At 41.5% G+C, this 27,397-nt stretch overlaps 1 protein-coding gene across 11 annotated transcripts in view; it reads left to right on the top strand.

Moving 5' to 3' along the window:
- dmd (dystrophin) overlaps positions 1-27,397 on the top strand; it is a 1,835,475-nt gene that overhangs the window by 712,762 nt on the left and 1,095,316 nt on the right. For all 11 annotated transcript variants that reach the window (XM_059650343.1, XM_048540566.2, XM_048540567.2 and 8 more), the window contains 3 exons: positions 14,029-14,130; positions 17,083-17,190; positions 23,237-23,416. In XM_059650343.1, coding sequence (XP_059506326.1) covers positions 14,029-14,130; positions 17,083-17,190; positions 23,237-23,416 — 390 coding nt within the window. The remainder of the gene's footprint in view (positions 1-14,028; positions 14,131-17,082; positions 17,191-23,236; positions 23,417-27,397) is intronic.

Below are 27,397 nucleotides of genomic sequence, written 5' to 3'. Positions count from 1 at the left end.
GCAGCCTTTGTCTCCTCCTCACAGCTGATTTTTTCATGCATTTTCAGAAAAGTTGTATATATTACAAAAAACAAATTGCTGGAAAAGTTCAGCAGATCTGGCAGCATCTGTGTAGAGAAATCAGAGTTAATGTTTTGGATCCAGTGACCCTTCTTCAGAACTGATGGTAGTTAGGAGAAGTTTTGTAGTTGCACAGAAGATTGTTTCAGGGCACACATAGTTGGGTGGAGAAGTAAATGATAGATGGAAATCAAGCCCAAAAAGAGACAAAAACAATTGGATAGTCAAAGAAGTAGGTAAAGATCAGCCTGGGAGGATTAAAAGCTGCTAATTAGCTGTTTGGCCCAGGCCAGTAAAATAGCTTGTGAGATAACAAGGTGTAGTGCTGGATGGACACAGCAGGCCGGGCAGCATCAAAGGAGCTGGAAAGCTGATGTTTCGGGTTTGGTCCCTTCTTTAGAAAATTTTCTGAAAATTTTGCGATCCCAAAATAGCTCGTGAGACCTGGTCTTTTTTTTAAAGTTGGAACAATAGAAGCATTTTGAATGGGTGGAGTCAGGCTCCCATAGAACCAGGGCTTTAGTTTAGATGATCAGCAGTTGCCATGGTTTTGAAGTTGTTGGTGGAAGCTGTTACATCTCTCTCAGCCACAGCAAAACACTGCAGTTCTCTCTGTCTGTCAGAATTGTCTCCTGGTGCTCTTTTCCCCTAGACTGGAGAAATACCACACCTAAGACAAAGCAATTTTACTGAATTTGCCTTTGTCAAGTGTGTGTTTATGAGATGTTATTGTACGTTGGACAGTTGATGTTTAATAGTTAAATATTTGATGATTCAGTTAAGTGTACCAATGGAGTTGTAATACCCCTTCCTCTTTTTTGTGTTTGTATTTTAACTGTAGGGTAAGAAGAAAGTGTGTTTTGTTTAAAGTCAAGTAGTGTAACCACAGGAACTACACATGGAACACCACATCTTAAACTTGCGTTTGAATAAATTAAAACTTAGGGTATAGGCTATCTCCTTGATATATATGAAGGGCATTTAGTCTGGTCTATAAAACAGCACTGTTTGGCTTTATAAGCATTAAATAAAAAAATCAGTGTGTTCTCATGGAAGCTTGTCACTGATGTCCATTTCAAGCCCACCGACTCCCACAGCTACCTAGAATACACCTCCTCCCACCTACCCTCCTGCAAAAATTCCATCCCCTATTCCCAATTCCTCCGCCACCGCCGCATCTGCTGCCACGATAAGACATTCCACTGCCGCACATCCCAGATGTCCAAGTTCTTTAAGAACCGCAACTTTCCCCCCACAGTGATCGAGCACGCCCTTGACCGCGTCTCCCGTATTTCCCGCAACACATCCCTCACACCCCGCCCCCGCCACAACCGCCCTAAGAGGTTCCCCCTCGTTCTCACACACCACCCTACCAACCTCCGGATACAACGCATCATCCTCCGACACTTTCGCCATTTACAATCCGACCCCACCACCCAAGACATTTTTCCATCCCCACCCCTGTCTGCTTTCCAGAGAGACCACTCTCTCCGTGACTCCCTTGTTCGCTCCACACTGCCCTCCAACCCCACCACACCTGGCACCTTCCCCTGCAACCGCAGGAAATGCTACACTTGTCCCCACACCTCCTCCCTCACCCCTATCCTAGGCCCCAAGATGACATTCCACATTAAGCAGAGGTTCACCTGCACATCTGCCAATGTGGTATACTGCATCCATTGTACCCGGTGCGGCTTCCTCTACATTGGGGAAACCAAGCGGAGGCTTGGGGACCGCTTTGCAGAACACCTCCGCTCAGTTCGCAACAAACAACTGCACCTCCCAGTCGCAAACCATTTCCACTCCCCCTCCCATTCTCTAGATGACATGTCCATCATGGGCCTCCTGCAGTGCCACAATGATGCCACCCGAAGGTTGCAGGAACAGCAACTCATATTCCGCCTGGGAACCCTGCAGCCTAATGGTATCAATGTGGACTTCACCAGTTTTAAAATCTCCCCTTCCCCTACTGCATCCCTAAACCAGCCCAGTTCGTCACCTCCCCCCACTGCACCACACAACCAGCCCAGCTCTTCCCCCCCACCCACTGCATCCCAAAACCAGTCCAACCTGTCTCTGCCTCCCTAACCGGTTCTTCCTCTCACCCATCCCTTCCTCCCACCCCAAGCCGCACCCCCATCTACCTACTAACCTCATCCCACCTCCTTGACCTGTCCGTCTTCCCTGGACTGACCTATCCCCTCCCTACCTCCCCACCTATACTCTCTCCACCTATCTTCTTTACTCTCCATCTTCGGTCCGCCTCCCCCTCTCTCCCTGTTTATTCCAGTTCCCTCTCCCCATCCCCCTCTCTGATGAAGTGTCTAGGCCCGAAACGTCAGCTTTTGTGCTCCTGAGATGCTGCTTGGCCTGCTGTGCTCATCCAGCCTCACACTTTATTATCTTGTTCTCATGGAAGTGCCTGCTTTTGTGCAGAGCCTTACTCAATGCAGCAATACTGGTGACTGTGAACTAAATTTTAAAAATGGGCGTTGTCATATTTAACTCCAGATTGAGTCAGCTTTGATTCAGAGCTGTGTCAAGAAAAGATGCAAAAATGCAATGTCAATGTAATGTTGCTGGATTGAGTCCACTGTAACCAGTACCTGACAATTTGTGTAACAATGGAAAATCAAAATGAAAACAGAAATTGCTGGAGAAATTCAGCAGTTCTGGCTTCCTTTGTGAAAGGAAACAGGTTTAATATTTCAGGTTTACTGAACCTTCTTGCGGATTCTTAAACTGCTCAGAACTAAAGAACGAATCACAGGTCTCCAGTACCCATTTGATGGTTTGGCTATCAGGATATAATTTATCCTCTAAATGACAACATATTTTTAGTAATAATATTGATGCAAAATGGGTGATAAAAAATTGGCTGCAGATTCTTTAAAATGAAGAAAATATCATTCAGGTACAAAACACACTGTCAAGTTATTATTTCAGAGATAGTAGGAACTGCAGAGGCTGGAGATATCTGAGATAACAAGGTGTAGAGCTGGATGAACACAACAGTTTTAGCAGCATCAGAGGAGCAGGACAAGTTATTTTTCCTCCTCATCTTCGACTAACCGACATCAATGTACCAACAATCTACTAATTTCAGGCCTGACAACACTCTGGTGTTTTTTTTCCACAGAGAAGACAGCCACTTCAGTTTTGTCCTAGGCAGACTCTGTACTCTCTCCTTTAACAAAGAGAAAGATATGTCCGAGAAAGTTATCACAGTAACCATTTGAAACTGTTCCAATAATAGGCATTGCTACAAATTCCGAAGAGATTTACGTAACACTGAAATTCTCATGATCTGCGAAGAGATAGGTCCTCAAGTGTGTCACAGTGCCTTCAAGGAGACAGTTGTTTTGTATCCTTCTGAATTAATTACGACTGAAAGTTCCATGCATGTTAATTAAAACCTGAATTTTAATAAAGATCCTTGCTCTGTCCATGGGTACTTAGGCAATTCATATTCTGCAGCGATCATGAGGTGTCAGTCCAATCAACAGTTGCAGATTACATAGTGAATTAAGGAATGATCACAGACAAAGGACGCTTTGAGGTGGCTTAATTCAAATTCATCAAGCTGGCTTAAAGAAACATCCCAAGAACATTTTTTCAAATGTTGAACAGTTGCACTATTAGATACCACCATGCAGATATGGGGAGAGGGTGGTAATGAAACTTGAAATAGGTCATCGTTATCCACTTGAAAAGCAGAGCAGATTTGAGAATCTCTATAGTTTACTCATGTTCCGAGTTCTTATGATCCATGGAAGTCAGAATCAAGAACTGACGTCAGGACCAATGGATTAGAGAGTAATGAAACAAGTTCCTAAAGAAAACCGCTGAAGTGGACAAAGTTATGGAAGTGATAACTAGATTTGTTTCCAAAGACAGAAAAGTTGAGAGATGTGCAGGGAAAGTGGTAATATGCATTTGATCCCTAACCAAGGTCATTTGACTGACTGACATTTCTCATTTTTAAAATGTTCTTGTGCAGGACATTGTTTGATCAGGTTTGCCATTTGCCAATGGTGCAGGAACTGATTATTAACTGAGCAGCTTTGCTATTTGAGACTCCATGATGGAAGTGGATAACCGTTATCTTTTTTCACCTGACCAGAGCCCATCAATGACCTGTTACAGAGCCTGCGTGATTTTACCCTCCATTTAAATCAGGTGGCAAAAATGTAAATTGACCTCTAAAGGTCATCTGCAAGTAAGAAAAGCACATAATTAAGATGGAGAGAAAGCAGTGTCAATGATTTAACTCCAGTGACCATTCTGAGAGCTGAACTCTGAAGAACGGTCACTGAACTCAAAATATTAACTTTCCTTTCTCTAGCACTTGCTGCTTCTGTTTCAGATTTTCAGCATCTACAGTTCTTTATTTTATTGTATGCTATTGAGATGTTTCAGTTACAATTTTTTTTTTGAAGGTCGACTAAAACTGTGACTCAGTTGCATCAATGTATCAATAAAGGTTGTTACCGGTACCTCACCCATGAGACTGTCTTGGAATTGTGAGAATAGACAGTGAATTTATTTTGACAGATGCCAACACGCCTGGTCAGCTAGAAATGAGGAAAAAAGCTGCCAATCCCAGAGTCACCCCGAGTTTATGTCTCTGACTAGGGCTATGATATTATGGTGATTTGAGTCAAGTTTTATTAAAAACAGAAAGAACTGCAGATGTTGTAAATCAGGAACAAAAACAAAATTGCTGGGAAAGCTCAGCAGGTCTGGCAGCATTTGTGAAAGAAAACACAGAGTCAATGTTTTGGGACTGATGACCTTTCCTCAGAGCTGAGAACCCCAGTTTTGAGGAGGGTCACCAGACCCGAAACGTTAACTCTGTTTTTTTCCTTCACAGATGCTGCCAGACCTGCTGAGCTTTTCCAGCAACTTTGTTTTTGTTCAAGATTCTATTATTATTTGAGATTCATGGATTTTAGGAATAACTATTTACAAATCTTCTTGAAAAACTGAGATCCAGAAATCTGTGCTATGACATGTAGAAATATGTAATTGAACTGAGACTTCACTATGACAAGATCTTTTTTGTAATTTTAGGCTGTCTGATATTCCATGATATATAGTGCAACAAAAATGTACAAAAACATATTTTTTATTGCAGCTCTGGATTGGAAATTTCTGTGAAAGGTCCTGGGTATGGAAGATATAAGTTTTTTTTCCTTCGGGAGGTTTAGTAAAATGTGGGGTAAAATTCTTCTTAAGATTTGCTTTCCAGCATCATGATGCCATTTTAATATTATGGCTTTGAAGCAAAATTAATTCATTCTGAAAGGATTGCATATTCCAATTAATTTTGATTTTTATATTTCCAAAAGGTAATGCATAATGTGTATAACACAGAAGGCCTATTGTATACAGATACAAAAACTAATAAGTACCTCTGAATCTCATATAAGGGCTGCATGAAGCAACTCTATGGCAACTGTGAATATTATGAATGAGGAAACAGAGCTGTTTCAATGCTAAATACCATAGCTTTAGCCAACACTGTAATTTTGTTGTCATTGTATAATGAAGACAAGAAAGATGAAAGCACCTTTCACCATCTTGGCAACTTGTTATTAAATGACTGTTGTTAGCAAGTCAAGTGCTGCTATGAATCAACGATTGGTGTCTCTACCCACTGCTTTTGAGTTTCACACTCTTGTTGATGAAGGAGACAATTGGAGCTAGTATTTAGATACGCTATCATTTATTTAAAATATTGCAAGAATGTGTTTCCCATCTTAACAACATGCTGGTTTTAGTGACTGTATCTTTTTATACTTGTTCAGTTAAAACCCCAGTTAATGCCTTCCACTTTCATATAATTAAACACCACTGATAGACAATGAATATCCTCTGGTAAAGTGCCATAACAGGAAACTTAAACATGGACCACCACAAACATGAGTGATCCCCAGTTTAGCATAATAATTAGTAAACACTACATGTATAGGTGATGGTATAGACAACAGAAAATTCTTGTGAAGAAATCACTGAAGTACAACACTCCATAACCATACATACACTGACTCTCTTTTACAACAAAATTAAAATTAATTAATGAAGTCATCAATGAAGTGTTGTACAGGAGAACACTTAACCTACTTTCCTCAAATGAAAGTCAAGTTTAATGATGAAAAGGGATAGGAACATGCCACAGGGCAAGAGTTATAGATGGGGGAAGGGCAATTATAATGTGATTAAGCAAGACTAGGGATAGAATGGGGTAGCAAAATGCAGGGGATGGGGCAATCAAAATGTGGAGCTGGCTTAAGGAACAGATATTGCGTGTCCTCGATAGGTATGTCCCTGTCAGGCAGGGAGGAAGTGATAAGGTAAGGGAACCGTGGTTTACTGAAGAAATTGTATCTCTTGTTAAGCGGAAGAGGGAGACTTCTATGATGATGAGACAAGATGGTTCAGATGAGGCAATGAAGAGTTACAGATTAGCTAGGAAGGATTTAAGGAGAGAGTTAAGAAGAGCAAGGAAGGGGCATGAGCAGACATTGGCAGGTAGAATAAAGGAGAACTCTAAAGCTTTCTATAGGTATGTGAGGAATAAGAGAATGACTAAGATAGGAATAGGGCCAGTCAAAGACAGAAGTGGGAAGTTGTGTGTGGACCCTGTGGAGATCGGAGAGGTCCTAAACAAATATTTCTCATCTGTTTTCACTCAGGAAAAGGAGAATATTATAGAGGAGAGGACTGAATTATGGGCTTCTAGTATTGAAAGGATTGAGGTTAGTAAGGAGGAAGTGTTATTAATTCTAGAAGGTGTGAAGGTAGATGAATCCCCTGGACCGGATGGGATTTTTCCAAGGATTGTCTGGGAAGCTAGGGAGGAGGTGGCGGAGCCTTTGGCCTTGATCTTTGAGTCCTCATTGTCTACAGGTTGAGTACCAGAGGACTGGATGATTGCAAATGTTGTGCCCTTGTTCAAGAAGGGCAGTAGGGATGACCCAGGTAATTATAGACCTGTGAGCCTTACGTCTGTTGTAGGAAAAGTTTTGGAAAGGATTATAAGAGATAAGATTGAAAATCATCTCGCAAACAACAATTTGATTGGAGATAGTCAGCATGGATTTGTCAAGGGCAATTCGTGTCTCACAAACCTCATTGAGTTTTTTGAGAAGGTGACCAAGCATGTAGATGAAGGTAGGGCAGTTGATGTGGTGTACAGGGACTTCAGTAAAGCTTTTAATAAGGTTCCACATGATAGGCTATTGAAGAAAATACGGAGGCATGGGATTCAGGGAGATTTAGCAGTTTGGATTAGAAACTGGCTTTCTGTAAGAAGGCAACGAGTGGTGGTTGATGGAAAATATTCAGCCTGGAGCCCGGTTACTAGTGGTGTGCCTCAAGGATCTGCTTTGGGACCACTGCTGTTTGTCATTTTTATGAATGACTTGGATGCAGGCAGAGGTGGGTGGGTTAGTAAGTTTGCAGATGACACTAAAATCGGTGGAGTGGTGGACAGTGTGGAAGAATGTTGCAGGTTGCAGGGAGACTTGGATAAACTGCAGAATTGGGCCGAAAGGTGGCAAATGGAGTTCAATGTGGAGAAATGTGAGCTGATTCACTTTGGGAAGAATAATAGGAAGGCAGAATACTGCGTCAATGGAAAGATCCTTGGTAGTGTGGATGTGCAGAGGGATCTTGGTGCCCATGTACATAGATCCCTGAAAGTTGCCACCCAGGCTGGTAATGCTGTTAAGAAGGCTTATGGTGTTTTAGGTTTTTTTGGTAGACGGATTGAGTACTGGAGCTGTGAGGTCATGCTGCAACTGTACAAAAAGCTAGTGCAGCCTCACTTGGAATATTGCATGCAGTTCTGGTCGCCCCATTACAGGAAGCATGTGGAAGCATTGGAAAAGGTGCAGAGGAGACTTACCCGGATGTTGCCTGGTCCGGAGCGAAGGCCTTATGAAGAAAGGCTGAGGGACTTGGGTCTGTTCTCATTGGAGAGGAGGGTAAGAGGGGGTTTAATAGAGACATACAAAATGATCAGAGGATTAGATAGGGTGGACAGTGAGAGTCTTTTTCCGAGGATGATGACTTCAGCTTGTACAAAGGGGCATAGCTGCAAATTGAGGGGTGATAGATTTAAGACAGATGTCAGAGGCAGATTCTTTCCTCAGAGTGGTAAGGTCGTGGAATGCCCTGCCTGCCAATGTCGTTAACTCAGGCACATTAGGGGCATTTAAACAGTCCTTGGATAAGCAGATGGATGATGACGGGATAGTGTAGGTGGATGGGCTTCGATTAGTTCACAGGTCGGCGCAACATCGCGGGCCGAAGGGCCTGTTCTGCGCTGTATTGTTCTATGTTCTACGTTCTATGATTTTCTAGTGCCCTGTTGAGAATTCTGGAACTGGAGTCCATATCTCTGATAAAGTTCATGTTTTAGTCATATCCTGACAGCATTGAGTTTCTTGTCGGAGAGTTACAAAGGTATGAGGTTGAAAGTGTCACAGAAAAATCATAAAAAGTATGCAAATTAGTTTCCTCTGAATCCAGTGGTGTTCTGCAATCATATAAGATCACAGCCTGCACAACACATTCTCAATACCAATGAGAGGCAGTCTGTTCCTTTGCATGATGAAATCAGATAGTCAGTCCATGACGATTCATAACTAATTGGATTGAGATAACTTGATTTATTTGAATAGCTAAGGTTTCCAGAATTAACAATAAAGGGAGAAAATAAAGATCCATCTTCAGCATCAGTCAGATCTTTCTTAAAAAAAGCTATTAGAATGCAAGTTAAATCATTAAGGTAGATTGATTGGTGATCTGAAATAGGAAAAATAAATCATGCCAGTTATTTAGAATAACAAATTGTGATTGCTGTTTTGCACTTCCAATGAGTAAGAGTATAGGAAATGTTTAAAAACGTCTGGAAGGGAGTCACGGAGAGAGTGGTCTCTCCGGAAAGCAGACAAGGGTGGGGATGGAAAAATGTCTTGGGTGGTGGGGTCGGATTTTTCCATCCCCACCGTTGTCTGCTTTCCGGAGAGACCACTGTCTCCGTGACTCCCTTGTTCGCTCCACACTGCCCTCTAACCCCACCACACCCGGCACCTTCCCCTGCAACCGCAGGAAGTGCTACACTTGCCCCCACATTTCCTCCCTCACGCCTATCCCAGGCCCCAAGATGACTTTCCATATTAAGCAGAGGTTCACCTGCATATCTGCCAATGTGGTATACTGTATCCATTGTACCCGGTGTGGCTTCCTCTACATTGGGGAAACCAAGCGGAGGCTTGGAGACCGCTTTGCAGAACACCTCCGCTTGGTTTGCAATAAACAACTCCACCTCCCAGCCGCGAACCATTTCAACTCCCCCCCCCTATTCTTTAGATGACATGTCCATCATGGGCCTCCTGCAGTGCCACAATGATGCCACCCGAAGGTTGCAGGAACAGCAACTCATATTCCGCTTGGAACCCTGCAGCCCAATGGTATCAATGTGGACTTCACCAGCTTCAAAATCTCCCCTTCCCCCACCGCACCCCAAAACCAGCCCAGTTCGTCCCCTCCCCCCACTGCATCACACAACCAGCCCAGCTCTTCCCCTCCCCCGACTGCATCCCAAAACCAGTCCAGCCTGTCTCTGCCTCCCTAACCTGTTCTTCCTCTCACCCATCCCTTCCTCCCACCCCAAGCCGCACCTCCATTTCCTACCTCCTAACCTCATCCCACCCCCTTGACCTGTCCGTCTTCCCTGGACTCCCTATCCCCTCCCTACCTCCCCACCTATACTCTCCTCTCCACCTATCTTCTTTTCTCTCCATCTTCAGTCCGCATCCCCTTCTCTCCCTATTTATTCCAGAACCCTCACCCCATCCCCCTCTCTGATGAAGGGTCTAGGCCCGAAACGTCAGCTCTTGTGCTCCTGAGATGCTGCTTGGCCTGCTGTGTTCATCCAGCTCCACACTTTATTATCTTGGATTCTCCAGCATCTGCAGTTCCCATTATCTCTGCAGCCTTTTCTTGAGAGTGTTTCACTCTATGAGTAAATTCCTAAAGGTATATATCTCTTCACTCCACTCCAATACACTATAGCGATAGGAAGTTTCTATGTACACTTGCTCGAGTAACTGGCCAATAAATCAACTGGCCATCCTTTGTATGCTTACATTCACTTGATGGGAAATAATATCTGGGCGCACTTGTGGTAGAATGGTAGTGTCCCAACCTTGTACCCAAAAGGCCTGGGTTCAATTCCTAGTTGCTCCAGTGGTGGCCCGTAACACATCTGAACAGGTTGTTTTTAAAAAAAATACCATCTGGAGGGAGTGTGTGGTGCCGTGGTAGTGTTCTTGCCTCTAGGTCTAGATTCAACTCCCAGCTGCGTCAGACATGTGTGACAATTGTCTCTGAAAAGGGTTTATTAAAAAAAATCTACACCTAACATCTAGCATCTGCTTATGGGAACAACTGAAAATACTGAACCAGAGACAGTTTCTGTCGCGAAAAGAAAAGTTTCTGGGAGTATATTCTGTAAAATCCATGTATTATGTGTGTTCAAACATATTCCTGTCCAGTACCTCAATAGAGGCAGCTTTAGGAGAGTCAATGATTCCTTATTCTCTTGTGTATACTCATTGCCAATCTCACCACCCCCACTGTCATTGAAAGCCACAACCAAAAGCTTCTGGTTGACGTGTTCACATCTGTTCTTTGGTTATATTGTTTATTTCAGATCAGCGTGTTACTTGAATGTCTGTTGCTCATCTCCCTTTGATATATTTTATGTTATTTAGTTTTTCCAGTATAATGTATATGAGTAGCAACAGCAGAATGTCTCCAGAAGGTTTGAAGTTCTTCTATGTCACTTGGTGCCATTTCACTGTAGGCTCGTCTTGTCTTTGACAGCAAATGCTAACACATCTATGCAAGTGTCAGTTGTTGGTGTGAAAAGCTGACAGTTGCTGAGTACAAGGTCACTGTGGAGAGCAGTTTTCCATATTCCCACTGGCTACTGAGTGCCAGACATCGGACAGGTGATTGTGCACAAATTCCATAGAGTACAGGAGAGAACTGAAAGATATTCTGAGGTGACCTTGAGAAGGAATGGATTGTGTTGGATTACCCTGATTTTGATCAGGAAATCTTGATTAAAGGAGTTTGGTTTAGTAACTGATGAGAGCCTGTAGAGTACTGACCTTGACATCTATCCATGCCAGGAACTGAACCTGGAGTATTATTTATTTGTATAGCTTACTCCCTTAGCAGGCAATGCTGTATAATCCACAAAGACTAAGAAGACTACAAAATGCTGGAAATATGGAAATCCAACTCCATCTCCTGGGAAGGAAATAAAATTAATGTGCAGGGCTTTTCTGTGAGTTTTCAGACATCAGTTTTGGAACCAAATGGTGTTCCTGAGCCCACATTTACCACACTATACACTCACATACACACTCATTCTCTCAGACACACACACACACACACACACACACACACTCACTCACTCACTCACTCACTCACTCTCTCACACAGGTCCTTTCTCATGCACAAGCATACATGCGTGCGCACGCATACATGCGCACATTCTACCTCCCTCTCTCTCTCACTCTAACAGACACAGAGAAACACACACTCTTTCTCTATCACACTCACACGCGCGCACATAGACTCGTACACACGTTCTCCCTCTCTCCTTTGCACACACACACACATGAATCTATGGGGTGAATTTGTATTTGCAGATACATTTCATTTTATTCAAAAAGCCAGTCTGTCAATGTGGTATTTTAGAATTTCCTACTTTAGAAATAAAACTGGTCTAACTCCAAACTAAAACACAAACAGATTCTAAACAAGGTCTCACACCTAACATTCATTGCTTGACCAAAAATGTCACCACTTCTTCACACTGATCAAACCCTTAGTTCTCTTAGGACTCATGACTTGAAAGGAATTCGGGGATTTACATACACATGTTAATCAATTACAGCCTGCTAACTGATTAAAGATTTAACAGCATCTTAGGTTTGCTTATTACATTTTCATCGGTGGTGTGAACCTTAGATCTTTCACTTATAAATTCTGTGTCTGATACTAGCTCTCTCACTAACACCTGAAGGAGAAATGAGGCTCCGAAAGCTTGTGTTTTCAAATAAACCTGTTGGACAGTAACCTGGTGACGTGTGATTTCTGACAGAAGCCAAAACTGGTGGTAGTATTTTCGTGGGGTTTGCTGTTCTAATCAGCTACCTCTGAGCACCTGTCCGTGTAACTGGCAACCATTCCACAGAATTGTGGTGTTTTCGGAGTGTCAGGTTGGGGGGTTGGCACTCTGCCACAGGTTGTATTACTTGCAAGTACTCATTGGCCACAAATTTGCTTTGTAATTATGCAAATATTCAGCACGCTGCCTCTCATCAAACAGCTGATTTCCAGTCCAACCAGGGAAACCTCTTTTTCATCAAACTGAGTCAATATCTTGATTTGTATATATCTGCCTTTTCCATCACTTATTTTTTATTGATATTTATTAATGCCTCAGATACAGCCCGTAATTGAAAATACCTCTACCTTTGCCCTCTCATAGCTGATGTAATCTGATATAAATAAAGTAAATGCTGGTGAGGCATTCACATTATTGCCCAGCATGTGGTGTTATTACTAAAGTGGAGCCTTTCTTCAGCAAAATAAAATACAGCCTCAAAATTTAAATACATGAAATGCAAAAATTTAGTTTGTTTCTGAACAAATTTTAATAATGGATTATTGTACTTAGTAAAATGTTCACAGAGAATTGGAGTTGCTAGCAATCAAGTTCAATTTTTGTTCATTAAAGAAAATCAATCTCGAAGAACGCAGAATTGTTAACAACTAAAGGAAACAGTTGAGCCAAAGCTCCTTGTGATGTTTGCATTTTCCTTCATGATTATATTGTACATCAAACTGTTTTTCTCAGTTGCAAAACCAGAATAAATGTCTGGCTCCACCCAAGATCAGGGTGTATGCATATTGGAGCAGTCTCTACTAGGAACTGTGGTCTGGGTGGGTAGTGTTGGTGCAGGAGCATCTTTGAAACACCTCACTAATGGCCTGAGAAGTGCTGGTGGAAGATGTCTCTGTGGGAGGTGCCAATTATCCACTTCACTGGCATAGTTGGAAAGCATGTGTCATAGCCACTCAACTCCTTTGTAGGAATTCTTTTCAAATGATTCACAAAATTATGGTAAATGTCTGTGTGTCTTCATTTTCAGGGTTCAGCACTTCATTCTGGCCCAAATGCCATAACCCTACCTCTTCCATCCACCACATATTGTAGCTTACTTAGAATCGTAGTCACACAGCACAGAAACAGACTCTTCAGTTCAACTCATCCATGCGAACCAGGTTTCTTAAACTGGACCTGTTCCATATGCCTATGTTTGGCCCATATCCCTCTAATCCTTTCCTATTCATGTACCTGTCCAAAGGTCTTTTCAATACTGTAATTGCCCTTGCCTCTACAATTTACTATGGCAATTGATTCCATACACACACTACTTCTGTGTGAAAAAAGTTGCTCCTTGGGTGTCTTTTAAACCTTTTCCCTCTCAACTTAAACCTGTGCCCTGTTGTTTTAGACTGACTGAAACTTCCTGCAACTGTGAAGAATGTGGTAATCTCCAAACTGTCAACTTTCCCATACTTTTGAAGAGTCTTATTTAAGGTTAGCCAGACACTGCCCCCCAACCAAAGCAATTGAAAACTTTCACGAATGCTGAGATCAGGTGTGTCCAGGTTAGGGCAGTGCTTTTGTCAGTTCTGGTGATGGCGTCAGTGTTGTGGTTGATCACACAAAACAATAAAGCAAATCTAACACCTTATTGACCAACATAGTGAAACTTTATATAACGTGGAATCTCTTGATTTGGAAAAGTACCTTAGCTTTGAAATATTCCTCTTCAATAAACTCCTTTTCACAATCTGTTTATGTTGCAGATTCTTGGAGAGAGATGGGCGGCTATATGCAAATGGACTGAAGACCGCTGGGTATTATTGCAAGAGATACTTTTTAAATGGCAATACTTCACTGAGGAACAGGTAGGTCACACTTACTATCTTGCAATGTTCAGACTTTGTTTTTGCTAAGTTAATCCTTGGTAAGGAAATCACATTTAAATGGCTTGAAGTAACCAGTTTACTTATATTGGCTGTGGTCAACCTTACTACCTTCCTTCAAGCTTTCTCTGTAAAGAACATTTTTAAGTCAACCAAGCCATTGGCAGTCATATCAAAGATAAATTAACTTCATAGCAACAAAATAAGAATTATATTTTAAGAAGGGAGGTAGGCAGAAATCAGGAAATTATAGGTCAGTTAGTCTGACCTCAGTCATTAGTAAGATTGTAGTATCCATTACTAAGGATGAGTCTGAGGAGTGTTTAAAGTGTATGGTAAAATAGGGCTGAGCCAGCACACCTTACAACCTCATGATCTCAATGTGGACTTTACTAGCTTCAAAGTCCCCCTCACCCCTGGACTCAACCCAAGACCAACCCTTCCTCTCATTCCTGCCCCCTTGACCTGTTGATCTTCTCTCCCACCTGTCTTCTCCTCCCAACTCACTGACCAATCCCCAACACTACCTACCTGCTGTCACCATCCCACCTACCTTCCCCAGCCCAACCCCCACGCCCCCCCCCCGCCCCCCGCAATTCATTTCAGAGCCTCCTTCCCCACCCCCATTTCTGAAGTGGGGTCCCGACCCGAAACATCAGCTTTCCTGCCCCTCTGCTGCTGCCTGGCCTGCTGTGTTCCTCCAGTTCCACTTTATGTTATCTTCATCGTGGGTGGGGCGGTCATGCCTCATGACTCTGTTAATATTCTCTGAGGAAGTCATGAAGTTACACAAAGGAGAGCCAGTGGATATGATCTATTTGGATTTCTAGGAGGCCTTTGACAAGGTGCTGCCCCTGAGGCTGTTAGATCAAATAAGAATCCATGGTGTTAGGGGTAAGATACTGGCACGAGTAAAGGATTGGCTGACTGGCAGAGGGCAGAGAGTCGGGATAAAGGAGTCTTTTTCAGGATGGTGGCTGGTGATCAGTAGAGTTCCACAGAGGTCAGTGTTGGGACCACAACTGTTTGCTTTATATATTTATGATCTGGTGAACTGAGGGCACTGTTGCTCTTTTTGAAGATGACATTAAGATAGGTGGAGGGGCAGCCAGTGTTGAGGAAGCAGAAAGCTTCAAAACCATTTGGACAGGCTAGAACAGTGGGCAAAGAAGTGGCATATAGAATGAGGGAATGTGTGACACTATACACTTTGGGAGGAAAAACAGAGATGTGGACTGTTTTCTTTTGATGAAACACTTTGAAAATTTGAAGCATGAAGGGACTTAGGAGGTCTAGTTCAGGATTCTCATATGGTTAACAGGTTCAGCTAACAAATGCAACATTAGCATTTATTTTAAGAGGGCTAGAATACAAGTACAGAAATGCACTGCCGAGACTGCATAAGGATGTGGTCAGACTACATTTGGCATACTGTGAGCAGTTTTGAGCCCCCTATCTAAGGAAGATGTGCTGACATTGGAGGTCATTCAAAGGAGTATTACAAGAATGATCCCAGGAATGAATTGTCATATGACAAGAGGTTGAGGACTCTGGATCTGTACTTGGTGAAGGCGGAATCTAATTGAGACTTACAGAATACTGAGAGGCCAAGACAGAGTGGACATAGAGATGTTTACATGAGTAGGAGAATCTTGGACTCAAGAGCACAGCCTCAGAGTGAAGGGACAACCCTTTAGAACTGAGGTGAGGAAAAAATTCTTCAGCTAGAGAGTGCTAAATCTATGGATCTCATTGTATAGAAGGCTGTCGAGGCCAAGTCATTGAATGTATTTAAAATAGAGATGGATAAGTTCCTGACTAGTAAGGGATCAAAAGTAATGAGGAACAGGCAGGGAAATAGGGTTGAGAAAGATATCAGCCATGACTGAATGGGCGGAATGGCCTAATTCTGCTCCTATGTATCTTAAGGTCTTCAAGAATCTACTTGCATAAGGATTTATCAGAGTAAATTTTATTCACTTTTTTAAGTCACCCCACAAGCCATGAGTTATGTGGATTGGATTTTCAGTGGTATTCCGTTATGGGACAGTATCTTTTTCTTTTCATCTCTTTTCCTTGGTAACACTCTGTAGCATTAATACACAAAGGGAGTAGAAAATGGAAAGAATGTTGCATAAGTCAAACTGGCAGTCTGTTTTCATACTCCTGACAGCGTATCATTGCCAAAAGCTATGAATGTACAACATTCAAGAAAATACTCAGTCTTTCTACCCTGTGCCAGTTCTGTAGTTTCACTGCTTTCATGGGGGATGGTTAAAACTAAATGGAGAATTTACATCATATTTGCCATGGTAATAGAAATTAGAACTGTTGTTTTATGTTATCCCTATATAAAAAGTACCATCTGAATAAACAGGATGGTGATTTCGTTTTCCTGATGATGATTGAAGCATGAAAACTGGTGGGTAACAAGCCATAGTTTAGCTTACATATCGAACATATTGATACAGTCATAGAGTTTGAGTACACAGCTGATGTTTGAGCTCCTTCATCAAAATGTTTGAGAAAATGGGTCTTTTACAAAGTGCCCAGGAGGCTGAATCCTGTTACAATGAACTTCTACAGCAAAACACCTTACCCCACATTGACTAAAATCAATGGCAAGTGATGTGAACCATTCAAAATGCAGATAATTTTTCACATCTCATAGGCCATCTCAGACCTCAAATTGGAATTGGTTTCAGGTCATTCCTGATATTGAGGGGCTACTTGAATAGAAAAATATGCAAAAAGAATCTTTAATTCTGTGAAAAAAAAGTGACTTCTCTTTTTATGTTAAAAATTGTTGACTTGATATGGTTTCTGCATGCACTTTGAGAAGCAAGTCTGATTTAAAAATTGCTGCTGTTTTTGTTCTCGTCACTTCAGTTTAAAAAGCAACATCTTTAACATAAACCATCCTGTTTGTTTTAGTCCCTGTTTGATGCATGGTTGATGGAGAAGGAGGAATCAGTGGAAAAGATTCAGACAACTGGTTTCAGGGACCAGAATGAAATGGTTGCTAATTTGCGAAAATTAGCGGTAAGTGTAATTGATTTTTGAAGTGGTCTTTTAATAATGTGATCAGATAATAATTGTACAGTAAGTTAGTAGCCTTGTCATGAATACTCAGGTGCTGATTTGGGTAAGACAAACTGATACCACTAAATGCAATTAATATATATTTCATCTGTCAATGTTGATTTATAGATTGTTTTCAAATTAATTCCTCAGTATTTTTTCATTTATTGCTTTTGTATTTTTCAAGTAATTCCATTATTCAAATTCAATTTTATTAAGTCAGGGTAGACTGCATAAAGCTAGGAACAGAGGGATTTGCAGGACCTAATGCATTAATCACGAAAAACTGATATCCGACTTCCACAGGTAACAGGCAAGGTTAATTAAACATTGGCCTTTATTTCATAGGGAATAGAGTATAAACATAGTAAGTTCTTGCTTTAACTATACAAGATATTATTCACACCTCCCTGGAATACTGCACACCTTCTTGGTCCCCTCATTATAGAAAAAGCTACACCAGCATTAGACGTAGTCCTGGGTCAGAAGGGTTTTTTTATGAGGTGAGTTTAAGTAGTTTGGGTTGGTACTCAGTGAAACTTAGAAGAATGAGAGGAGATTTGACAAAAACATAGGGGGCATGAAAGTGTCGATACTAAGAGGTTATTTCCTGTTGTGGGAGAGCTTGGAACCAGACGGCATGATTTACGAGTAAGGAATCACCCGTATTAAACAGAAATTAGGAGGAATTTCTTCTCTGATCATAATGAATATGTGAAATTTTTTCCTGTAGAGAGCTATCAAAATTGGGTTTTTAAGAATGTTCGAGGCTGATATAGATCTTTAATCAGTAAGGGAATCAAGGATTATGGGATAAAGCAGGAAAATGGAGTTGAAGATTATCAGATCAGACATGAACTGATTGAGCTGACTAAATGGGCTGAATGGCCTACTGCTTCTGTGTCTTTTGGACTTCTGGTCATACAGTCAGTTACTCATTTTCCGTTTATTTTCTTCCATCCATCACAGTCACAATCTCTTATACCCAGGTAACCTTCAACTTGTTTACAGATCCTGGCACTATAGATTTTTTTTCGGGAATGGGTAACTCGGTTTGACTGTCCCATTTCTATTCATTTCAGACTTAATGCATCTTTTCTTCTCAGCTCTACAAGAGTACAGAACTAACCTTGTGAAAAATCCCTGTTTTGAAACCGTTCTACATGCATGACACTGCAAAGTACAAACCAACAAGAGGCATTCTTAGATTAATTAAGATGCAAGATTCAATCCATCTGTTTATGTCAATCAACCTTCTGATGATTTCTTCAAAGCAAAATTGACCTAATAACAGTAAAAAAAATCTTTTAAAGCCAGTTGCCAGTTCTCTGCGAAGATTTATTAAAGAAATATATGTTTCATTGTTTTAAAGCCGTCCTAATCAAAACATAAAAACGGGAAGACGCATCTGTGGGCAGAAATCAGAGTTAATGTTTCAGGTCCTTCAAGGAAGGGTCAATACAGATTTCTCTGTTTTGATGCTGCCAGATCTGAGCATTTCCAATTAAAGCATAACCACCAAAAACTAAAAGCCACTAACCCATCAAAACTAGTCCTTATGAAACTCAGCTAATCTGATGTTAAAAAGTGTTCAAAATCGTTGATTTTATGACTGTGCTTGATTTTATGACTGCAATTCTCCAAATATTTTCTCATTTTTCGTGAAGAGTGACCACCATTTCTTTAGCTGTATTTTCCAAATTCGTGATCTCTACCAACAAAAAGAAGGATCAGAACGGATGTGTGAACGCCACCACCTGCAATGTCCTCTTAATGTCACAAACCATTTTGGCTTGAAACTATATCATTGTTCCTTTACTTTTGCTCACCCAACATGTTGGAATACTTAATAGCACTGTGGGTATGCTGACAGCACAAGGACTAACAACAGATCAAAAAGGCAATTTATCCGTACATTCTCAAGGTCATTGAGCAATGGAATAATGAATATTGACTTTGTGAAGGGAGTGATGTTATTCTTGCAAAGCTGATGATGGAACAGCTCAAATCTGCTGGCACCTCTTCCTTGTTTCAGGTTGCTGGGTGAGTTGTCATTAGTAAAGACGTATGGTTATTTTTTTTCCAACAAATTCTGAAAATGCTGCTGGATCATCATTGACTTTCTGGAAAACCTTTGAATTAGCAATGGAAAAATCTTTCCTTAATAATAAATGATGTGGAGGTGCCAGTGTTGGACCAGGCACATTAAGTCAAAAGTCACACGACACCAGGTTATAGTCCAACAGATTTGTCTGAAATCACAAGCTTTTCAGAGCAATTCCCTTCGCCAGGTGAAGCAGAAGGAAGTACACCTCCCTTTACTTAACAAGGGAGCAGTGCTCCAAAAGCTTGTGATTTCAAATAAATCTGTTGGACTAAAACCTGGTGTCATGTGACTTCTGGATTTAAAAATAAATGACATGAAACACCTCAATTGTTGTTCAAAACTGTTCTTCCTACACCAGGAGGGCAGGTCTAACCCATATGCCGTGCCCTTCACCACAGGTAGCATTGGGAAGCAGATCCCAAATCCACCACCAGTGGATATGAACTGCATGTTGTTTGCATGAAATAGATTCACACTGACTGCCTAGTTAAGTGAGCTAGCCAATTCTCAAGGAGTCTGGGTGGCTGTGGCAATACTTTTCAAATTGTAGCCTGAAGTGATAAATCACGACGATAGAGACTCCAGTTTTTCATCCCATGGTTCTTACTGCCTGCCATTGGCATTTTCAGGAAGGATTTACAAGATCATATTCACCCTGTTTCAACATATTTTAGATGTACCTTCCTTGGCCATCAAGTCCAACAGTACGACTTGAATACTGAGCTCTGGTTCAAAGGCAGAAATGCTACTCATTTCACCACAAAACGTCCTTGACCTACAATGAGACTCACCAACGCTCCAACATTTCAGCCTTTACAATTGCTAAGATCTAACAGACGTTGATTATATAGTATTTGATTTTAATTGCGTGTGAACTGTGGAATTACTTGAATCTCTCTAACTAGTGAAACTGTAATTGTGGGTTTAGGAGGTGTATACCATAACAAAACATAGGATTGTGTAAAGGTCAGGTCCAGTTCTCTCTATAGCCAACCACGTTGCAGAGGAGAGATTTTAAGGCAATGTATCGTGGATACTTTACACTGAATGGATTTTCCTCTTCCCAGGATATTGCACAAGCTGCAACATTATCATCAAAGTTGTTAAAATAGATTTTTTTTTGGAGAGATGATAGAAATGAATGACTGTTGTGAAATCTAAATTTAAAAGCCAAAATATACTGGGCAATTTTTACTTGTTCTCAGAATGAACATTTTCCTTGCTAAAATTTTCAGTTCAAAATGCATAATACCAAACCAGATCAGGGCAGAGAGACCCATGTTCCTACTTTTTGTGGAGAAAAACTTTCTGACACCTAGTCTAGCTCATCTCTTCAGGCTTTTATTCTCTTGTGCTTTCTCTCCTAATGAAGGAAATAGTTTTTGCCTCTCACTATCCTGTCGAATCTTGTCATCATTTAAACACCGTCGTTATGTTATTTATTAATTTTCTAGATCTGTGGAAGTACAAGCCTGGTTAATGGAAACCTTCATAATTGAACGCTTTTGGCCACAATTTATTCTGATGAATTTGTGCTGCATCCTTTCAAGTTCAATGTAATTTTCCCAAACTAAAAACAGTAGCCAACTAGGATCTAACTGGGTTTATAAGAGTATCACAACTTCCACCCCTTCTTCTCCTTGGACCCTAAAGATGAAAATTTGAATTTGCCTATCCTTTCAGTTCTTTATCAGCTACAAAACAAATGTAATGATTAATGGGTTTATTACCAGGCTTGCATATTTCTTGATTGTGGAGGGCGAAAGTGAACCAGGGCTGTTGTCTCCAAGATATCTTATGACTGTTGCCAAAGAGTGCTCATGTGTGGCTGTCAGATAAAGAGATTCATCTGTGATAGTTTTCCATGATTGAATATTTTGCTGACATATTGCATAGTGTACAAACAGAAAACACTGGAAACACACAGATCAGATTGTATTTGTCAAAAGAGAGCTAGAATTAACATTCCAGGTTAGTGGCCTTTCATCAGATCTGTAAAATGATGCAGATGTAATGTGCTTTCAGCAAGTACAGGAGATAAGATGGAAAGATCAAAGGATCAATGATTGGGTTGAAGGCAGAAGAGAAGAAAGCTTGGGGTCTTCAAAAGAGGTGTTCATTAAAATAAGAATCCAATGTTTATGCAGTTTTCCTGATATGGACGAGACTGCATTGTGACAGTGAACACATTGTATTAAACTTGAAGAAATACAAGTAAATCACACTTACCCCTGGACTGAAGCTCAAAGGACAGGGGCTCATCTTTCCAATAAGTTACTTGCGGCCGTCAAGACTCGACATTGAGTTCAAAAATTTCAGATAGTGATTACAACTTACATTTATGCCAGACAGCCAGTCAGATGCTGCTATTTAAGATCATTACTTCAGAAACAGGAGCTGGTGTAGCCCATTAGATCCTTGAAGCCTACTCGACTGTTCAGCTGAATCATAGTTGATCTGATTGTGGCCTTAACTCTACTTGGCTGCCGGCTACCCATAACCCTTGACTCCTTTGTGAAACAGAAAATATCCAACTCAGCCTTGCATACATTTGATGACCTGGCCTCCTGTGTTTTATGTGAGAATGAATGCCAAAATCGAACAACGGTTTGAGAGATGGAATTCCACCTTATCTCCATCTTAAAAGGGAGACTCCTTATTTTTTTAACTGTGCCTCTATTCTACTTCCTCTACTATCAACCTTCTGAAGCCCCCTTAGAAGCATAACCATTTCAATAAGATCACTTATGATCCTTCTAAACTCCAATAAGTATAAGACCTGCTCGCTCAACTTTTACTAATAATTCAATCTTTTCCTCCCAAAAGTGAACTTTCTCTCAACGACATCTGGTGCAAGTATATTTGCAGCAACTCCCGACCCATCATTTGTTTTCACTGTTTGCCCCTTAACACTTCCTCTCACCTTGCACCATTGTCCCTCTTATCATTTAACCATTTCTGCCTATTAGTATATGATCTTTCTGCCTACCTTGGGTTCCTGGACTAAAATATTTTTTTCTATCTTGTGTACGTAATTCTGTTTCAGTTATTTATTACTTGACACTTTTGAAGAGGTTTGATGTGCTGAAATCTCATAGTCAGCCCTATAAAAGTGACCAAATCATGTTTTTATCTGCCTAGCAAACACAGAATGAAGACAAAACAGGACTAAGAGTATTTATTGAGAAAGTATAGTCCAGTTGCATTTTCAGGCTTCTCCTCTTTTCAATCTATTTCATCACGACCAACATTGCTGAGAGAGCTATTCCAGTTGGGGGTATAATCTGGCTAATTGGAGCTCCATAGAATCTAATTTATGGGAATCTTAACCGATCAGCACCCAGGAAGCCAAAAAACAAGTACTTGAGTAGAACACAATAGACCTGTGGAGCCTGAAGTTATGAAAAGACTAAGCTTTGGGAGATTGGTGGAAACTTCTTTCCTCATCACTCATTTTTACCAATTCCGTCATGTCGGCAGCCAGATTGGTGTGGATGATCCCCTGCTGCCTTTTGTGGGAATACGTTGGTTACTGTCAATGTTCTGAATAATACAGCTAACAACCATGAGCCCACAAAATAAAAGGTACTGGGAACGTCGTGGAAGCTTTCTGAAATTTGCACAGATTCTATGTCCAAATAAGTATTCATTGTTTACGCAAGCTATCAGTTGAAATAAGAAGTCTGGACTTCCTCAGGAGTTCCAAGGAAGGGCCACCTGAGCCACAGTGTTAACCCTGATTCCTCTCCGTGGATTCTGCCAGACCTGATGAGCTTTTCCAGTAATTTCTGTTATTTATTAAAGGAATGGAATGTTTTCAGCTCTATGTAGGTTATTATGCACACGATGATGTACACTTTTGTTGACTGCTCTTTTTGTCCTCCCTTTCCTAATGAACAGCTTCTGAAAGGAGAGCTGGAGTTAAAACGACAGATCATGGATAAACTTCGTGCCCTCAGTCAGGATCTCCTTGCAACATTGAAAAATAAAGTTGTAGCTCAGAAGTTACAGGCACGGCTTGAGGAATTTGCGCAGCGATGGGATGATCTTGTACAAAAGCTGGAGAAGAACTCCAAACAGGTATGTCACTGAATATATTTCCCTTTGGCAGACAAAGCCACTACCATTCAGCCCACTGTCAGTGTTTTTGGTTAGTCCTGCTAATCAACTGATTACATGCACCTTTTATTGTCATTCAGTCAACTTTGATAAATAACCAAGAGAGGCTTATCCATCCTAATTAAGTGTTTGGGTAGTTTTGTTATTCCTACTTTACCAACTACTGGCAAGCTTAATTAGTAATGCTTCATAAGGGCCTTAACTTTAGATCTTTTAATTGTGTCCGTGGCAATTGTATGTTTACCAATTTTGTGCCCATGATGCTGTGAGAAAGGTTTTGTTCACAGTGTTAATTACAAGCACTTCAGGTCTGGTGTACGTGGATTGATGGTGAGTTCAGTTAATTGCATGGTTCTTCAACAATATCTTGGAACCAAGTGTCACTCTCGACTACTGTGGCCTGAGGTTGTTCATTTCTTCGTGAAAACCTCTTTCTGGTCACAGCTAGCACTGTGTCTTCAAGATAGAAGGAGAGACAAAGAGGGGATTTGCACAAATTTCAATTTGACAAAAGAAGAGAAATGCTGGGAGGAGGGCAGAACATCGAAGTATTGGTTGTTTACAAACAAAAATAAGGCATATTTCAAGATAAAAAGGTGTAGAGCTGGATGAACACAGCAGGCCAGGCAGCATCAGAGGAGCAGGAAAGCTGACGTTTTGCTTCTGGACCCTTGCTTTCCTGCTGCTCTGATGCTGCATGTGTTCAACCAGCTCGAAACCTTGTTATCTCAGACTTCAGCATCAGCAGTTCCTACTGTCTCTGAGGCATATTTCAAGGCTGTGTGAGGTAGTTATTTGATTGATAGTTATGTCCAGGGTTATGGGGGAGTTTTCAGACAGGAAAGTGGAGCACAGGCTACAATCAAGTCACCCAAAACGAATGATACTACAGGCTCAAGAGGCCTAACGATTTTTTTCCCACATTTTTTCCCTATGATAGCAGACATTATGTCAGCAACACTCTGCCACATTTTGTAGAAATTGATAAAGTGTGGGATAAAACATTCTTTGACTTGACGGTTACAGATAGGGCCAAAGGAGTGAAGGTAGCAGTTACATCAGGTAAAGGTAGAAAACCAGTCGTTGGCTCACTTACACACCTAAATAAAGCTGAATAATTCATCATCTATCGTGTCATCTATTGTCGTGCATTCTGCAAAAACAGTTGTTTGAGATTCTTGTCAGTAGGCCAATTTATAAAAGGATAGATTTGGAGGACTGGAAATACTGTAGGGGTTTCGCTGAGTTCTTATCAAATTTTGGATCATTGGAAGGCTCAGTAAGGAGTTTTGTTTTCATTGGGATAGCAAACAGCTTTGCAGTTGTGTGGACCTGGTCATTCGAGGGTATACTTGGAGCCATTATTGGTTGTGAAGTAAGAAGTTGTCAAGGAGGAAAGTGGAAAATATCAATTTAACATGCTTGACAAACATGTGGAAACTTTGCAAGAGTTACTTGGATTACAAATTTAATTAAAGCAGTTGATAATTTAGGCAGAGATAATGGGAACTGCAGATGCTGGAGATTCCAAGATAATAAAATGTGAGCCTGGATGAACACAGCAGGCCAAGCAGCATCTCAGGAGCACAAAAGCTGACGTTTCGGGCCTAGACCCTTCATCAGAGAGGGGGATGGGGGGAGGGAACTGGAATAAATAGGGAGAGAGGGGGAGGCGGACCGAAGATGGAGAGTAAAGAAGATAGGTGGAGAGGGTGTAGGTGGGGAGGTAGGGAGGGGATAGGTCAGTCCAGGGAAGACGGACAGGTCAAGGAGGTGGGATGAGGTTAGTAGGTAGCTGGGGGTGCGGCTTGGGGTGGGAGGAAGGGATGGGTGAGAGGAAGAACCGGTTAGGGAGGCAGAGACAGGTTGGACTTACCAGTCCAACCTGTCTCTGCCTCCCTAACCGGTTCTTCCTCTCACCCATCCCTTCCTCCCACCCCAAGCCGCACCCCCAGCTACCTACTAACCTCATCCCACCTCCTTGACCAAGTCCAACCTGTCTCTGCCTCCCTAACCGGTTCTTCCTCTCACCCATCCCTTCCTCCCACCCCAAGCCGCACCCCCAGCTACCTACTAACCTCATCCCACCTCCTTGACCTGTCCGTCTTCCCTGGACTGACCTATCCCCTCCCTACCTCCCCACCTACACCCTCTCCACCTATCTTCTTTACTCTCCATCTTCGGTCCGCCTCCCCCTCTCTCCCTATTTATTCCAGTTCCCTCCCCCCATCCCCCTCTCTGATGAAGGGTCTAGGCCCGAAACGTCAGCTTTTGTGCTCCTGAGATGCTGCTTGGCCTGCTGTGTTCATCCAGCCTCACATTTTATTATCTTGATAATTTAGGCAGATGTGTTTGAGCTTTCATAGCCTTAGGCATCAAAGTCAGATGACTGAAAAGAGCTGAAGCCAGCAGCAAAGGACACAGTTTGAATTTCACTTTGATCAGAGTTTGGAGCAGTAAATAGGAGAAGGATGTTGGAAATGCAAAAAGCCAGACATTGAGAGAAGGAAAACATAAAGGAAGGATTGCCCATGATTGAAATAGATGAAATCCAGATTCTGTGTACAGATATTTGTTGCAAAATGCACATGAAACCAGAAAGAGGAAACACAGAATCTGGCATCTACAATTTTGAGTTCCTTAGAAATCACTGCAATTTACATATCCTCAGGACCTACGTTCATTTTGTTTATTTCAGTGGTGGAAAAGAAGACAATAAATACTGCAGGTAATGGAAACCTGATATAAAAGCCAAGTGTGGCAGAAACAGTGGGCCTGGCAGCATCTGAGGAGCGAGAAACAGGAAGTAATAATAAATGTAGGCCACGGTTATAGCATGGGAAGTAGCTATTAGATTTCATTGGTGAACAAGTTTCCAGTTTCCAATATATGGTTCTGAGGAAGGGTCATACAAGACAAGAAATGTTGACATGATTCCCCTCTCCACAAATACTACCAGTTTCTCCAACATTTTCTCTATTTGTTTGGAATTGTACCAAGTGCTGTTGTAGTTTATTGCCTTGAAGGTGTTCCTCTGAAATCATGGTCAACCTAAGTTGTGAAATAAAAACAGAAAATAACCGAGAAATCTAGCATATCTGGCATCATTTGTAGAGAAAGAAATGAGTTAATGTTTCAAGCTGTAGGATTTGTCTATCGAACCACATCAGCAATTTTTCGCTCTTATATACTCATTTGAGACTTCAGCTGAGTGATCTGACTGTCATTTTTCCAGATATTTCAGCAATAGTGGAAGAGCTTCTCAAAATGATGACATTGGTTTGGATTCATAAAAATAATTACCTGGCTACTTTCTGGAGTGGCATTTGACTGCCTGCCAAATTGAAGTAGCCCTTGTCGTGCCATCAGCAATCATGGAATCGAAGGTTAGACAGTGTAAGAGAGAAAATTTAATCCCAGACTGAAGGGAGCAAAATAATGTTTGCAGTACCGTAGGAGGAAACAATGAATTCCATGGAAAAGGGGATAGGGGTGTGGAGGATGGAGTGAAGGGTGGAGTTGGGCAAAGTGGAAGAAGACGTTGGTTGGAGAGAGGTGAAGAATATAGTCAACATTAAATTGAAGAGCCACTTTAGAGCACTGTTGCATTCAGCAGTCTTCATTGGAGACTACAATAAAAATGTCCTTTGATTTGAGAAGATCTGCCTCACTTCTTTTAAGTTTCTTACTTAGGATGTAAGCAGCCTTGGCTGGCGGATGTTTTGTATGTTTTCTATGGTCCAGATATTCTCATGGACAGATCAAATTAATTTGGGAGCAGTGCAGATTGCAATTGCAGTCATGCAGAATCCCCACACAACATGTTCTATGACAACTGCCCAAGAAGCTTAAACTTCCAATGCGAAATTCCCCTTTGTTCCTAACCCTCCTGAAAAGCCCTTTGAAGTCAAACTTTGGAGAGTTCTGACAAAAGTAGGCTTA

The sequence above is a fragment of the Stegostoma tigrinum genome, chromosome 12 (assembly GCF_030684315.1).
Source record: "Stegostoma tigrinum isolate sSteTig4 chromosome 12, sSteTig4.hap1, whole genome shotgun sequence".
NCBI classification, from domain to species: Eukaryota; Metazoa; Chordata; class Chondrichthyes; order Orectolobiformes; family Stegostomatidae; genus Stegostoma; species Stegostoma tigrinum.
This window is presented reverse-complemented; position numbering and strand designations above follow the sequence as displayed.